This window comes from Solanum verrucosum, unplaced genomic scaffold (genome assembly GCF_900185275.1).
Source record: "Solanum verrucosum unplaced genomic scaffold, falcon-dt-bn FXZP01000252.1, whole genome shotgun sequence".
Lineage (NCBI taxonomy): Eukaryota > Viridiplantae > Streptophyta > Magnoliopsida > Solanales > Solanaceae > Solanum > Solanum verrucosum.
This window is the reverse complement of record NW_026019988.1, coordinates 6,724,040-6,738,339: the sequence shown is the minus strand read 5'-3', so window position 1 is coordinate 6,738,339 and position 14,300 is coordinate 6,724,040. Positions and strand designations below refer to the sequence as shown.

Genomic DNA, 14,300 nt, shown 5'->3' with positions numbered 1-14,300 from the left:
CTGTAAAATATAATAACTTTTTCAATTCAAAATATTTATTGGGAACAGTCACCCTACCTTATACAAGGCAGGATAAGGTCTTCGTACACCCAACCTTCTCAGACCCTATAAATAGAATCACACTGGGTATGTTATTGTCGTTGTAATTCAGAAATTGATCAATTCAATTTCGCCATTGGAAAAGCACTTAGCATAGAATGAGTAAATGATATCACACTCATAAGTATGTTATAAAGAGTCTTATGTAATAGTTGGGTACGGTCAGATATCACCAGTTGCCTCAATTAGCCCTTTAACTTTGAGTGTGCACAAGTAGACACTTAAATTTGTATAAAATTGAACAAACATATAATGATCAGAGAGTAAACTTGATAAAAAAAACTGATAACTCATAAGCTCATCAACACTACAATTGAGACAATTACTACTTACTTAACGACACTTATGATAGCTAGAATAGTATGTATAGTTGTGAGTAGGAGGAGTATGATGGCTGCCACAGTTGAAGCTCCTGCCCAAGGGCTATTAAAATAATTGTGCTTCAAATTTGCCTTCATTCTGTTCCATGGTTTTTTCACAATGTTGAATTGCTTTTAAGCAGTCTTCATAGTAATAGAAGTCAAAATAAACAGTGACTCCAATTTCGATTTTCTTGAAGAGGCTAGCCACATCTTTGTCCTCTCCCATCCAGTTCTCTATGATTCCTTTCTGGCGAAGCAAATTCACATCTTTGTCTGAGTCGATAAGATAATCCATAAAAGTTGCATAACCACTAAAATATTTAGGTTGTACATCAGACGATTGTTGCTCATAAGCAATGAGATTTCGCATGAGGGTTTATGTATTATCTGCGACTTGAAAACAAGGGATTGTCATCGATCCATTCTCGAACTTTATGTCAAATAAAACTTGTCATATCATTAATACGGTCTTTGTTACCATTAATATTTCTAACCTTTGCAAAGTTAACTTCAGCTTCGGAAATCTCTGTTGCATTTGGCATAACCTTATGCCATATCATGCCATCTTTTAACTTTTTTCTGTCTTTCTAAAGGATCCAATGGTCATTTTTGGCAAGCTACCAAAGAAGGTAAACAAACAATTCGGCAATATTGCTAATGATAATTCATCATCTGGCTTTGTCATGTCATAAAGTTGGTTGAAGAAAAAGAAAGGAAGTTGATTTTCTAGTAACATCAAGTCTAGGAATATGTAATCAACATTAATATTAATAATCTTGTCTCCTCCTTCTGGACATATTTGACAACGGTCTCGAATAAACTCATCCAGAAAACTGTTGGAAAACTATATGCACAGCAGAAGCATACTAGAATCTTACTGCTTACATGAATAATAGATAATCAATATTGTTTATGTTAGAACACATATAATATGCTAGAACACACAAACTTACTGAAATTTAATTCACCTCTAGTTAAAGTGTGAGCAGATACCTTCAAGCGGATCCCCAAGATAGACAGACCTTCAAGCGAATCTACAAGATAGACAATAGCTATGGTCTTCTACAGTGATCCCAAGTTCACATTCGAACTCTCTCAATACTTGCGTGGGCAAGTATCGAATAGAAAACCTTCCATCTCTTTCTCTAGGTTAGGAGAATCCATACTTATAGAGATTTCTTCTCAATCCAAAAAGAAGAAAACTCAGTTTTCCTTTAAAACAAGAAAAACCACACGTTGGTTTTGTTGAACCCAAAACTTACGCTTTCCTCTCCTTTTTCCTTAGAAATAGGATTCTGAGTTCTAGTTAAATATGGGCACTGTAGGGACCACATAATTAATTACTGAGGAATAATTCCAAATAATTAATTAGAATTATTCTTACCATAATAAATTACAAATCATTCCACTAGAAATTCGTAATTGCATTCCTCTATTTATATTTCAAAATTCCCCATTAAACACTTATGTGATTCCCCATGTTAAGATTACAGATACTAATCAATAAATTAAATTACTGACGAATTTAATTTAATGATTAATTTACTTTAGAGCACTACTTAACTTATTTCATGTGTCGGATTCATAAATCCACTTGTAAGGTTTGACACGATGAAAACTAATAAGTTTCTCAAAAAGGCATATTAATCAATCTTTATAACGAGACATGGATTTCATCAACTAACTTATTATTTCACCAATATATATTATTATCATCCAATCTACCAGGCATATTGACCAATCTCAGAATCTCACATTTTAATAAATCAAAACGATAATTAATATATACAGATCATAATAGTTATAGCAGGATTAAAAATATAAGTACATTTAATAATTTAGAGAATATGTTTTTGTCAGCCAGTCTAAAACAACTATCTCTGCTTGGTCCCGTTCAATACATACAAAATGCACTAGCACAAGAAGTTGAAACTATACCGTTCTCATAATCAAGATAAATTACATATAATCTTGTGCTACAATCGTACCGATGGCATGTCCGATTTCCATCCTAGATTGTGAACAATAAACTTGATACTTAAAAGAACCAATGATTTAATCCCTCTGTGTATAAGCTAAAACTCTACACACTAAATCATCTACTATATAAGTAAACAGACACCATAAACAAATATATGATCTATTAAAACTGAGCAAATATTTATTCTATAATAAAGATTATATCTTAACATATGGTTTTCACATATGAGACTCGTATTTATTTCATCGATTCAACAACATTTGGCAAAATTGACTATCATTACCAAACTCTTCTATATCCTCGTAACACTTCAGTGCTTCCTCCTTCAGTTTATGCAATTCACTGATGCAACTTTTCAGATCAAGGCTCTTATTATGTTGAAGAAATCGTCGTAGGTACAATAATTTGTACTTTTCCATTGGATCAAGTTGAGGATTTTTCTTATAGTAAGGACCAATAGAGACCATCTTTGGTGTATAAGCATCTAGATTTGATTTACGTAGCCACACGTTTACTTTAAACTAGTCTGTGGGCACGTGCGTTACTATTGTGTCCCATACATCAATAACGAAAAACTCTTATAAAGTTAAATAAAATTATATTTTAAAATGTAATACCAACTTAACCTCAATCAATTCATCTTACTGTTTGCTTCCTTTAAAAATAAGGGTGGAATTATAACATTATAATATTAGATCGATCCTAAGCATAACTTTATAGCAATGAACCAAACCTTGCATGTATAATATATTAAAAAAACCACAAAAATGTCGAATCAAATGAATTTGGTTCATGTAAATATAAGGTAATCAAACTATTGTAGGACAATGTAGAAGTCATACTTGATATTTCTAACTTTATGAATTCATCTTCTTCCAAATTCTTTTAGGTGTTTCTAAATAAAGTGAAGATGTCAAACTTGCTATACGCTTTATTGTTACTCTTAGATCATAAATTAAGTTAGTTGGTTCATAAAAAAAAATTCATACAAGCTTCAAAAATTAAATGCAAAGAATATCGTTATTAATTTTAAAAGCAAAACAATCATTTAGATGAATAAAATAAAATAGTTCAGAGTATTAGACAAATTTTTTAAAAATGTTCAATTAGTATGCATTAAGTAAAAAAGGTTTATTTTAATTCACCGCATAATTTCATAGTATTGAAAGAGATTATGTAGTTGTTTGTACCTAGAACTCCATCCTAAATTTTTGTGTTTTTATCTATTTCTCTTCATCTAAATTCATGAATATAGACACCTCAACTATTGATTAGTTTAAGAAAAAACAACATAAAATTAAAAAACAAAATCCTCTCTATAGCTTGTGTCCATTTGTATTTCCAAAACATTGTAGTTGTGAACATAATAAGTATAATTTTTAGTAATTAGTTGAGAATACCAAAATTACTCCAAGCCAAATAACACTGGATACATTGCAAGACAATGTGTAAGTGATTTTAATTTCTTTACAAATAGTAACAAGAAATTTCAGAAAGAGAAACAATCATAAATAAAGAATTAGAATTGAAACAATCCTTTGTAATTTGAAAAAATCTATAAATGATAAAAATCTTACAAACAAACAATAGAAGATGGAAAAAGAAGGAACTTTACCATAAGAGTACGTAGAAATGTTAGTGGAAGAATTCAAGATGACAAATTAGTAGTTGGTAGTGGTATATATATATATATATATATTGATTTAGCTACAACTCTTCATATTCTTTAATTTAAGATTAAAAGAGGGAAAACCTTGATTCATATACTTATTTAAAATTCTAGAAATCCTAATTGGCCCTTGTTCTTCCACGTTCCCTTTCTAATAAATAACTTACAATTCAAAAAATAATTAAAATAATATTATTTAATTAATTAGATAGTTAATTTAGTCTAGGGATAAAATGGTAATCCAACTTTTCATCTTTGAAGCTTCCCACTTTTAGTAAGATACGATATGATATGATACGTGATTTAGTCTAAATCCTCAAACATTTCATCGATTCTTTTATTTATGTCGATTAAATGATCCACTTCCCTCCCTTCTTCTATCTGTAATGAATAAGAGTCTTTTTTTTTTTTTGCAATACATGGATTTAGTCAGTTTGTTAAGAAGAAGTATTGTATAAGCGACGTTTAAGGTTGTTGAGGACAAAGTATACTAGAGGTATTTTGAGTTATTGTTATTAAGGAGTGTCAATGTAGCAAAAAATATAATCATGAGGTGTCAATATTTTATATAATAAATGTATTAAATCAAAATTTAACCTCTATATACAATATAATTCTCCGACGAAGGAATGCCTGAATCCGCCCTTGATCACAAAGCAAATCTGTCAACTCAAAAGTTGAAAACACCACATGTGCACACAAACAGCCAACAAAAAGAAATTTCAAAACCTTTGCAGCAACTTGAGAAAGATACAATATCTTATTATGCTAACGGTGGTATCCAGATCAACTTGTACAGTACTTTAACAACTCCACTAAGTACTTGCTATGGCAATAGACAATAGCAAAGCCAGAATTAGTCAAGTAATTACTTTTTGATCTATATATATATTTAATCATGATTTTTCTATATACACATTACATATCATCATTTTTTAACAAAGAGTGTTTAACTAATTACCATTCGATCTATGTGGCTCTATCATTACTGCTATCTCAAATCAACACAAGTATTGGATAATAATTTTGTCTGCCATAACATAAGCGGACAGGTAAACACCCCCAACTTTGGTTTGGTTTGTTTTTGCGGGAATTTGAACTCCGACATAAATTAATTAATGGACTGAAAAAGCAAAGAAAAAAAACAAAGACTAGAAAGCAGATGTTGAGATGTTTGGGATTTTTTTTTAGGAAAAACATTATTGCTTTCGAGCGATAGAAATTTTTTACTGCTATCTCAAATCAACACAAGTATTGGATAATAATTTTGTCTGCCATAACATAAGCGGATAGGTAAACACCCCCAACTTTGGTTTGTTTTGTTTTTGCTGGAATTTGAACTCCGACATAAATTAATTAATGGACTGAAAAAGCAAAGAAAAAAAAAAGAATAGAAAGCAGAAGTTGAGATGTTTGGAAATTTTTTTTAGGAAAAACATTATTGCTTTCGAGCGATAGAAATTTTTTAGAAGTCGAAAAAAGTACTGCTACTTTGATTTTTGACAATATCAAATTTCAATCAACAGAAACATTATAAAAGACAGTAAAACTTTTTGAAAATGTCCGCCGACACTCCTATCTCTTCTTGACAACAATTTCCCTGTAGTAGGCTAGTTCAAGGGTTCTCTTGAGACCAATAATGGTACCGAGTACTGACCGCAGTGTAAGCTCTCGGGTTGAAGTTTTGTGATTGGAAACCAAATACTCCTCAAACAAAACTTTCACATGTTATTTGCAAATTGATGGTATCAATAAATCTCTTATCTTTAACTGGAAAGTTTCTTAGAATCTACTATAAGGTACCCCTCTGCTCTATTTTTCTTTCAACTCTAATTTTCTAAAAAATAGGAAAAAATCCATCACAGTAATATATACAAGTAATTAGATTTTGAGTTCTGGTGTATGTAATTTCTTAATCATCAAAAGAGACTGAGATATCTGCAACAAGCATTCATACAAAAGCACTAACAAAGCAAGTCTTTGCTGGTTTTAGAAGCAAGCTAGGAGTAATAATAATGAGAAAAATGCTCTACTCCCTTATATGCATAGGCCTTTTTTATTCGCAAAATGTATCTTATTACTTACTTTGAGAACAAACTAACGATTTAAAATTTGACTCAAATCACAAGCAAGTTTACCTCAAATATACTATTAATGCAAAAAAAAATAAAAAAAATACCTCAAATAAAAATATGGATTAAATAAGCTAATTTAATAAATATGAGCTGAAATTATTAGCTTTAGTCCTACCCCATAATGGAGGTGAGACACAATATTAAGCTCATCAACACACAAATAATTGCATAATGAGGAATCAGTACTCGATGAGTCAACAATTGTGTTACATAGCTACAACAAAGATTACTTATTAACATAACCGGTAAAAGCCAGAACAGTCTGTATAACTGTGAGCACAAGAAGTGTAATAGCTGCCACAGTTGAAGCTCCTGCCCAAGGACTCTGAAAATAGTTGTGCCTCAAACTTGCCTTCATTTGATTCCATGGCTTTTCACAATGTTGAGTCAATTTGCTGCATTCTTCTATGTAATAAAACTTTTCGATTGCCACATCCACCCCATCTGAAAGTTTCTTGAAGATGTTGGCCACTTGTTTGTCATCTCCTATGTCCTTAAGGATTATTTTGTTTTGGCGAAGAAAATTCACATCTCTATGTGATCCAATAAGTTGAGTCATTAAATGTGCATAATTCGAGAAATAAGGATATAGTTCTTTTGAAGTATGTTGCTCAAAAGCTATCATATTTCTCAGGAAGGTTTCCATAGTATCCTCAATCGCGAAACACGGGATTTTCATTAATCCCTTCTCAAACGTGATATCGAATAATGATGTTTTATCCTCGTCATTTTCTTCCACAAATCCTATTTTTAAGAAGCTAACTCCAGCGTCAAAAAGCTCTCTTGTAGTTGGAATATGATAGCATTGCCAAAATCTAAGATGAGGGCGGATTTCTTTTGATAATTGTAAACTGTTGCCACAAAAACTTATCTTGCAACACTGGTTTTGTGTGCTAGCATTCATGTTTTGCTCAACTTTCTTACCTGATGGGCGACAAAACATGTGTACCACATCAAGTAAATGGTCGAATGGTTCTGTTATAACTTGAATTTCTGATTTGGGTATAAATTTCACCTTTGGAAATGTATCAAGTAAGGTGTATCTCACCATATACAAGAAGTTCTCTTCATTAGGACGTGGTGACATGTAATAAAGTATGAGAAGCACAAAGAAAGGGAATTGGTTTTCTAGTAACAAAATGTCTCTACTTACTTGATTCTTCATCCATTTCAATTTGATGATGTCGTCTTCTTTTTCCACTTTTTCATAGTCCTCTCGAATAAATTCAACCACAAAACAACCATCAAGCAACAACATTTCTGAAAATTCCTTAACAATATCAGTGTCAAGGTCGTCGTTATAGCACTTTAGTGCTATATTTTTTATTTTCTCCAATTCACTGATGCAACTTTCCACATTAAGCCCATTTTTCCTCTGGAGATACCGTCGTAGGTGCAACAATTTGTACTTTTTCATGGAGTCAAGTTGAGAATTTTTCTTGTGGTAAGGACCAATGGAGATCAGCATTGGCGTATAAGCATTTTCATTTGATTTCCGTAGCCCCACATTTACTTTGAATATGATCGCAGATTTGATGCATGTATTGTTGTCCAAATCCTTAAATATTTCATCATATCTTTGATTTATAGATATCACTACATTTTGATCTTGATGATCTGCTTTCCTCCCTTCATCTATCTGTAATTACTGGAAAAGAATCATAACAATGACCAGACAAAACAAAATGTAAAAATTTCAGTTTGTTTAGTGTGGACGAAAATATTATTTTCAATATTTATTTGGCTAAAATGTGTCCTAATAACCATTTTCTGTAGGAAATAAATTATATATGGTCCTTAAATTTTCATGAAAATCATAAGTGACACTCTGCGCTAATTGACTTCTTTCCAACACTTCCCCCCCCTCCCGCGCTATCAGCCCAATCCTATATTTTTTTTTCTTAGATTCTATAGCTCTTGGGACAGTGATTTCTATTTACATAATTATAAATACTTAAAAATAAATCTGAAAATTTAACTTTTTCTTTTCTAGTAAAGACTTAAGTTTTTCGAGTGAACAAAAGGAAATTTCTGAGGTGAATTCCCATAAACGAGTGAAATACAAGATTCTATACACATATTTATCATTTAGTGTTGATTCAAAATATGGTATGTTATGCATTTTTACTTTGACATACAACGGGTATATATACAATTTTCTTAACAAGTAATATATATATATTCTAAACCGCAAGGTTAAGAGGTGTATATATATATATATATATTTGTCTTTCCCCCCTTTTGTTTACATTCGACTACACTCCAACGGATCTTATGTTACATATGAAAAAAATTGCTATGATAGTGTTATATGATAAAATTATTTGTCTTTAGCTCAGTATAACACTTAAACATATTCAATTTCCATCTAGACACCTCAACTTAACTCTGATGTGTCTCATGACACTCCGGTCCAACACACCTCATGCGTGAATTCCAATCGCTGCCGATGTGCCAAATGGACCAATTAACGAATGACCAAAAAATATATGAAAGGAGAAGTAGCCTAAGAAATTTTACAATCTCTTGAAATTCATCCACATAGAAAATCATAGGGTACACCAAATTAAATTATATATTTAATTGTCAAAATTAAAGAAAAGTGAACTAATGAAATCAAAAACAAATTTATATAGTTGAGAGAGACCTCATCTTTTTCAGTTTGAGAATGTAGTGAAAGTTGGTCATTAGTTGGGGTAATCTCACTGGTTGAGTGTTCCATTCCTCTTTCTTCAAATGTAATTCCTAAAAAAAAAAACTTTGTTTCCTTTTAATTTCAATTCATATTATTATTAATCCAAAGCAATATATTCATTGCAGAATTAGATTTGAAAAGAAAAGACAAGCCAATAAAAGGGAAATTATGCAACATCAACTCTCATTATAAGAGTCTACATGTCCAAATCCAAAATGAAAGAGCATAGCTTTTAGATGAGGCCAAGTTAAAGAACATAATTATGTATTATGCCCTTAGAAAACACTTCTAATATTCTCCTTTTTTATTTGTTTGTTTTACTCTTTCTTTTTAGTTCATTTTAAGAAGAACGTTTCTTTCATTTTTTGGTGATTCTTTAGTTCTAATTTTTCACATGATATGTTTACAATCAAAAAGTTAACGGGCACTATGATATATTTTACGCATTTTTAATTTAAGACTATAAGATTCAAAAGGCTCTTTACTTTCTTAACCTCTACATCAAGTCAAAAATCACACAACCACTTTGAAACATACACTACTAAAAATTAAGTATTTTTCCATTGAAAAATGTTCGGTGACTATTTTCACAAATATTTTAATTCTATCAATGAAGAAAACAACTAATAGTAATTTCACACATGTTAGTGTTTTAGTGAGAATCTAGTTCGTTAAAAACTGAGTGGGAAAATCTTACTTTGGTAGAGATGTTGTGGGACTCTCTGAAGCATGTACGTTGTTATAAACAAAAATAAATAAAGGAAAAAAAGACAGAAGGTGATTTAAATTTGAAACAACAGAAACAAAAACAATTGTGTTTTTTCATATTTTTATTCACTTTTCCCTTTACACTATAAAATATTATGTAAATCATGGCATTCAAATTGAGGTGTAGCAAAGAATAAAGAGTAATAGTTTAGTATGGAACAAGAATATTTAGAAAAAGAAATACCTCTTTGCTTTGGCTGTTTCTTTTTTATTTATTTGTTTCTTTTTTTGGTTTGTTGTTTCTATACGACAGGTCACCTGTAAATTTATAAGAGAAAATGTGATCAAATATTCATATATAATATAATGTAATATAATTTAATATGTGGTCTTGTTTTGGTCTTTCAACACACAAAATATTGTTGTCCACTGATGGAAAGATAAGGAGAAGTCTGCTGACTCAACAAGTCAATTATTTTGATAGTTTAGAATTCTATAGCAAATATATGTGCATATACTTATTTTTGTGTGGATATATTGCTAAAATTAAAGATCCTAGCTAATTACATTTTCTTATAATCTATCATTTAATGGGGTTAACATAAAATTTTTGTTGTTTATCTATAAAATTTTGTTTCGCTAATTCATTGTTTTCTACACTATGTATTTCATTATTATTATTATTATTATTATTATACAAGGGATATAATATATTCCGTTGTTGAGATGTTGTATGTGTTAATAGTTAATATACTTGAGAGAACGTGAATATAATGTATTTCACTACTCCCTTTGTCCCATTTTATGTGAGACAGTTTGACTCACGGAGTTTAAGAAAGAAAGAAAGACTTTTAAAACTTGTGGTCCAAAATGAATGATAAAAATTTGTGTGGTTATAAATCATTTCATTAAGGGTAAAATAGACATTTATAGTTAATTAAATTGTTACTTAATATAGAAATGTGTCATTCTTTTTTGGACTGACTAAAAAGGAAAATAAGTTGATACAGAGAGGGTATTATTATTCTCAAATACATTTATTATTCGCGTGAATACAATATGTTCTACTATTATATGGAAAGTTTTCTCTTTAGTTTTACTCGAACTTTTAAAAAGTAGTTTACATCACAGAGCAAATCAGCCAACTCAAAAGTTGAAAACACCACATGTGAACACAAATCTTGATAACAATTTTTTTTTTTGTCTTCTTTTGTTGTTAATGGAATTTGAAGTTTGACATAAATAAATTATTAGAAAAGAGAGATTGAACATGCACTGCTTCTCCCAATAGAAATATATATAGTTCTATTACCTTGGTGAACAAAAAATATCCCTATAGTATGTCATATCAAGGGTTCGCTTGGGACCAACAATGGTTCTGAGTGTTGATCACGTTCAGAGTGTAGGCTCTCGGGCATGACAATTTCGCCTTGGTTAATATTTTGTGATTGGAAACCAAATACTCCTTGAACAAACTTTTCACATGTTTTTGGCATAATACTGATGGCTTTCTACAGTGAGAGATCAATAAAGCACTATAAGGTACCCCTCTGCTCTATTTTTCTTTCAACTCTAATTTTCTAAAAAATAGGAAAAAGCCATCAAAGAAGTATATCCAAGTTTTTGGAAGCCAAATGGTCTTGGATGGTAGGGGAATATATTTTTTCCCTTTACATAGAATTAACTATAAAGATCATCTACGCCTAACTCAACATTAAAAGCTAGCTTTTAAGGGGAGGATTGCCCAAGTCCATATAAACAGACCGACATTCAATTCCCCAACCAATATGAGACTTTTACACACTCTATCATTTCCTTCATGCCCAAGCCCAACTGAAGCGTGGACTGGAAGCCCAAAAATCACCCCAGAAGCCAATCAGCTTGCCATTGAACAACCAAGGAATCTCTCTGTAAAAGATAATAACTTTTTCAATTCAGAATATTTATTGGAAATTAACAGTCACCCTACCTCATACAAAGTAGGATATTGTCTGCGTACACCCAGCCTTCTCAGGCCCTATAAATAGAATCACACTGAGTATGTTATTGTTGTTGTAATTCAAAAATCGATCAATTCAATTTCACCATTGGTAGCATAGAATGAATAAATGATATCACACTCATAAGTTATAAAGAGTCTTATGTAATAGTTGTATATCTTGAGATGCCTGCGTTGCGACCGATAATATATATTAAATTTATCGGTTCATTTGTTTTTTATATATAGATACTTGAAATAAACTAATTAATATTCAACTATAAAATCCAATACAAAAAGATTTAATGAAAAACTAATAAGCTCATCAACACACATGCAAATTCCATACATGAAGTTGTGAGGAACACTACAATTGAATTAAAAACTATACGTACTTATTTCAAAGCACATGTGAAAGCTAGAATAGTTTGTATAGTTGTGAGTAGGAGGAGTATGATGGCTCCCACTGTTGAAGCGCCTGCCCAAGGACTACTAAAATAATTGTGCATCAAATTTGCCTTCATTCTGTTCCATGGTTTTTCACTATATTCAATTGCTTTTATGCATTCTTCATGGTAATAGAAGTTGTCGGGATCAACACCGACCCCACTTCCAATTTTGTTGAAGAGGCTAGCCACGTCCTTGTTCTCTCCCATCCAACTCTCTATGATTCCTTTTTGGCGAAGCAAATTCACATCTTTATCTGAGTCGATAAGATAATCTATAAAAGTTGCATAATCACTGAAATATTTTGGTTCTACATCACACGATTGTTGCTCATAAGCAATGAGATTTCGCAAGATGGTTTCTGTATCATCATCGACTTGAAAAGAAGGGATTGCCATAAATCCATTGTTGAACTTTATATCAAATAAACTTATGTCATCCTCAAGGTTGACTTCGCCCAATAAATATCCAACTTCAACGAAGCTAACTCCAGCTTCAGAAAGCTCTGTTGCATTTGGCATGACCTTATGCTTCGTTATGTCATTTTTTGAGTTTTTCAAGGGATTCAGGCCATGACATGAAAATATGTGTACAGCATGAAGTAAATGTTTGATATTTTCTGCATTACATATTGTCTCTCTGTAGGATGCACGAAACATTTTTGGCAAGTTACTATAAAAGATAAACGAATTATCATTCAATTGTATTGCCAATGGTAATTCATCAACTTGCTTTGTCATGTGATGAAGCTTGTTGAGGATAAAGAACGGAAGTTGATTTTCTAGTAACATCAAGTCTTGGAGTATTTGACTATATGCGCAACCATCAATATTATTGATGATGTTGTCTTCTCCTTGAGTACTACTCTCTCGAATAAACTCAACCACAAAACAACCATCAAGCAACAACATTTGCAAAAATTGACTATCATCACAGAGATCTTCTATATCATTATAACACTTGATTGTTTCCTTCTTTAGTGTCTCCAATTCATTGATGCAACTTTCCACATCAAGTCCCTCTTTTCGTTGAAGAAATCGTTGTAGGTATAATAGTTTGTACTTTTCCATTGGACGAAGTTGAGGATTTTTCTTATGGTAAGGACCGATAGAGATCATCTTTGGTGTATAAGCATCTGGATTTGATTCACGTAGACTCACATTTACTTTGAATATCGTACACGATGTAATTGACAAATTGTTCAAATCCTCAAACATTTCATCAAAGATTTGATTAATTACAGATTTCTTTGTTTGTGACCCTAATGGATCATGACCATTTGTTTCCTTTATCTCGATTATATGATCTACTTTCCTCCTTTCTTCTATCTGTAATGGAAAAGAGTGATGGTTAAAATTTTGCATAAAAGTTACCTTTCAAAGTTTTTCTTCATATGCTTAAAATTCTTAACTTTCAAAGTCTTTTGTCCCTCTCTCTATATATTCCGTTTGGCTGATGATATATATTTCCCCAAAATTTGGACAAAAGGAAAAAAAACAAGATAAAAAACTCTTGAAATGCACCGATTTGTAGGTGTAAAACTATGGTTAGTGAACATGTTAGGACAATGAGGTAGACCTAAAATTACGTTGAAGAAAATAATTTAAAAAATTCTATAATCTCTTGAAATTCGTGATAGTGAAAAATTAAGGTACAATTTTAATTATTTTTTTTGTATAGATGATATCATTTAATTGTTTATGTATTTTAATCAAATCGAAAAATAATTTTGTATAGTTGAGAGAGACCTTATTATTTTCAGTTTGAAGAAGCAGTGGAATTTGATTATCTACTGAGGTAATCTCAATGGAGTGTGCCATCCCTCTTTCTTCAACTCTAATTCCTACAAAAGAATGTCAAATTCATATTATTATTAATTCAAAGCAATTTATTCATTGCAGAAATTGATATGAAAAGAAAAGACAGCAATTAAAAGGGAAATTATATAACATCAACTCTCATGTTACTATACGAAAAGAACTTTACTATGTGTTGTCAAAACTTCTAGAAAAAATTAATAATTTGATCCAAGTAAAAATAAAAGATTCGGATGTCTCTTTCATTTTCTGGTAACTTGCTAATTTTAACTTTTCACATGATATGTTTACGATCAAAAGATTAAAGAACACTTTGGTACATATTATATATTTCAGTTTAAAATTATAAGATTCAAAACTCTTTTTACTTATTGTATCAAATCAAAAACGGACAAACGAAACAGAAACA

The 14,300-nt window shown here is 31.0% G+C and overlaps 3 protein-coding genes across 3 annotated transcripts in view; all 3 read right to left on the bottom strand.

Moving 5' to 3' along the window:
* Positions 1-395: 395 nt before the first annotated feature.
* Positions 396-14,300, bottom strand: part of LOC125818750 (putative UPF0481 protein At3g02645) — a 145,993-nt gene continuing 132,088 nt past the window's right edge. Inside the window, exon 3 of the mRNA XM_049498266.1 lies at positions 396-427. The gene's annotated coding sequence lies outside the window, so the exon portion shown is untranslated. The remainder of the gene's footprint in view (positions 428-14,300) is intronic.
* Positions 6,473-7,714, bottom strand: LOC125819145 (UPF0481 protein At3g47200-like). The gene has a single exon (XM_049498658.1). The coding sequence runs from the start codon at positions 7,712-7,714 to the stop codon at positions 6,473-6,475; it is 1,242 nt and encodes a 413-aa protein (XP_049354615.1).
* Positions 12,023-13,894, bottom strand: LOC125819144 (UPF0481 protein At3g47200-like). The gene is made up of 2 exons (XM_049498657.1): positions 13,823-13,894; positions 12,023-13,402 (listed from the first exon to the last, which is right to left on the bottom strand). The coding sequence occupies exons 1-2, from the start codon at positions 13,892-13,894 to the stop codon at positions 12,023-12,025; spliced, it is 1,452 nt and encodes a 483-aa protein (XP_049354614.1).

Excerpts from the sequence above, each read along its gene's own strand:
- LOC125819145 (XM_049498658.1), bottom strand. The coding sequence starts at position 7,714 with ATGCTGATCTCCATTGGTCCTTACCACAAGAAAAATTCTCAACTTGAC.
- LOC125819144 (XM_049498657.1), bottom strand. The coding sequence starts at position 13,894 with ATGGCACACTCCATTGAGATTACCTCAGTAGATAATCAAATTCCACTG. Across the intron at positions 13,403-13,822 it reads TTCAAACTGAAAATAATAAG|ATAGAAGAAAGGAGGAAAGT; the intron begins GTCTCTCTCAAC and ends TTTCCATTACAG.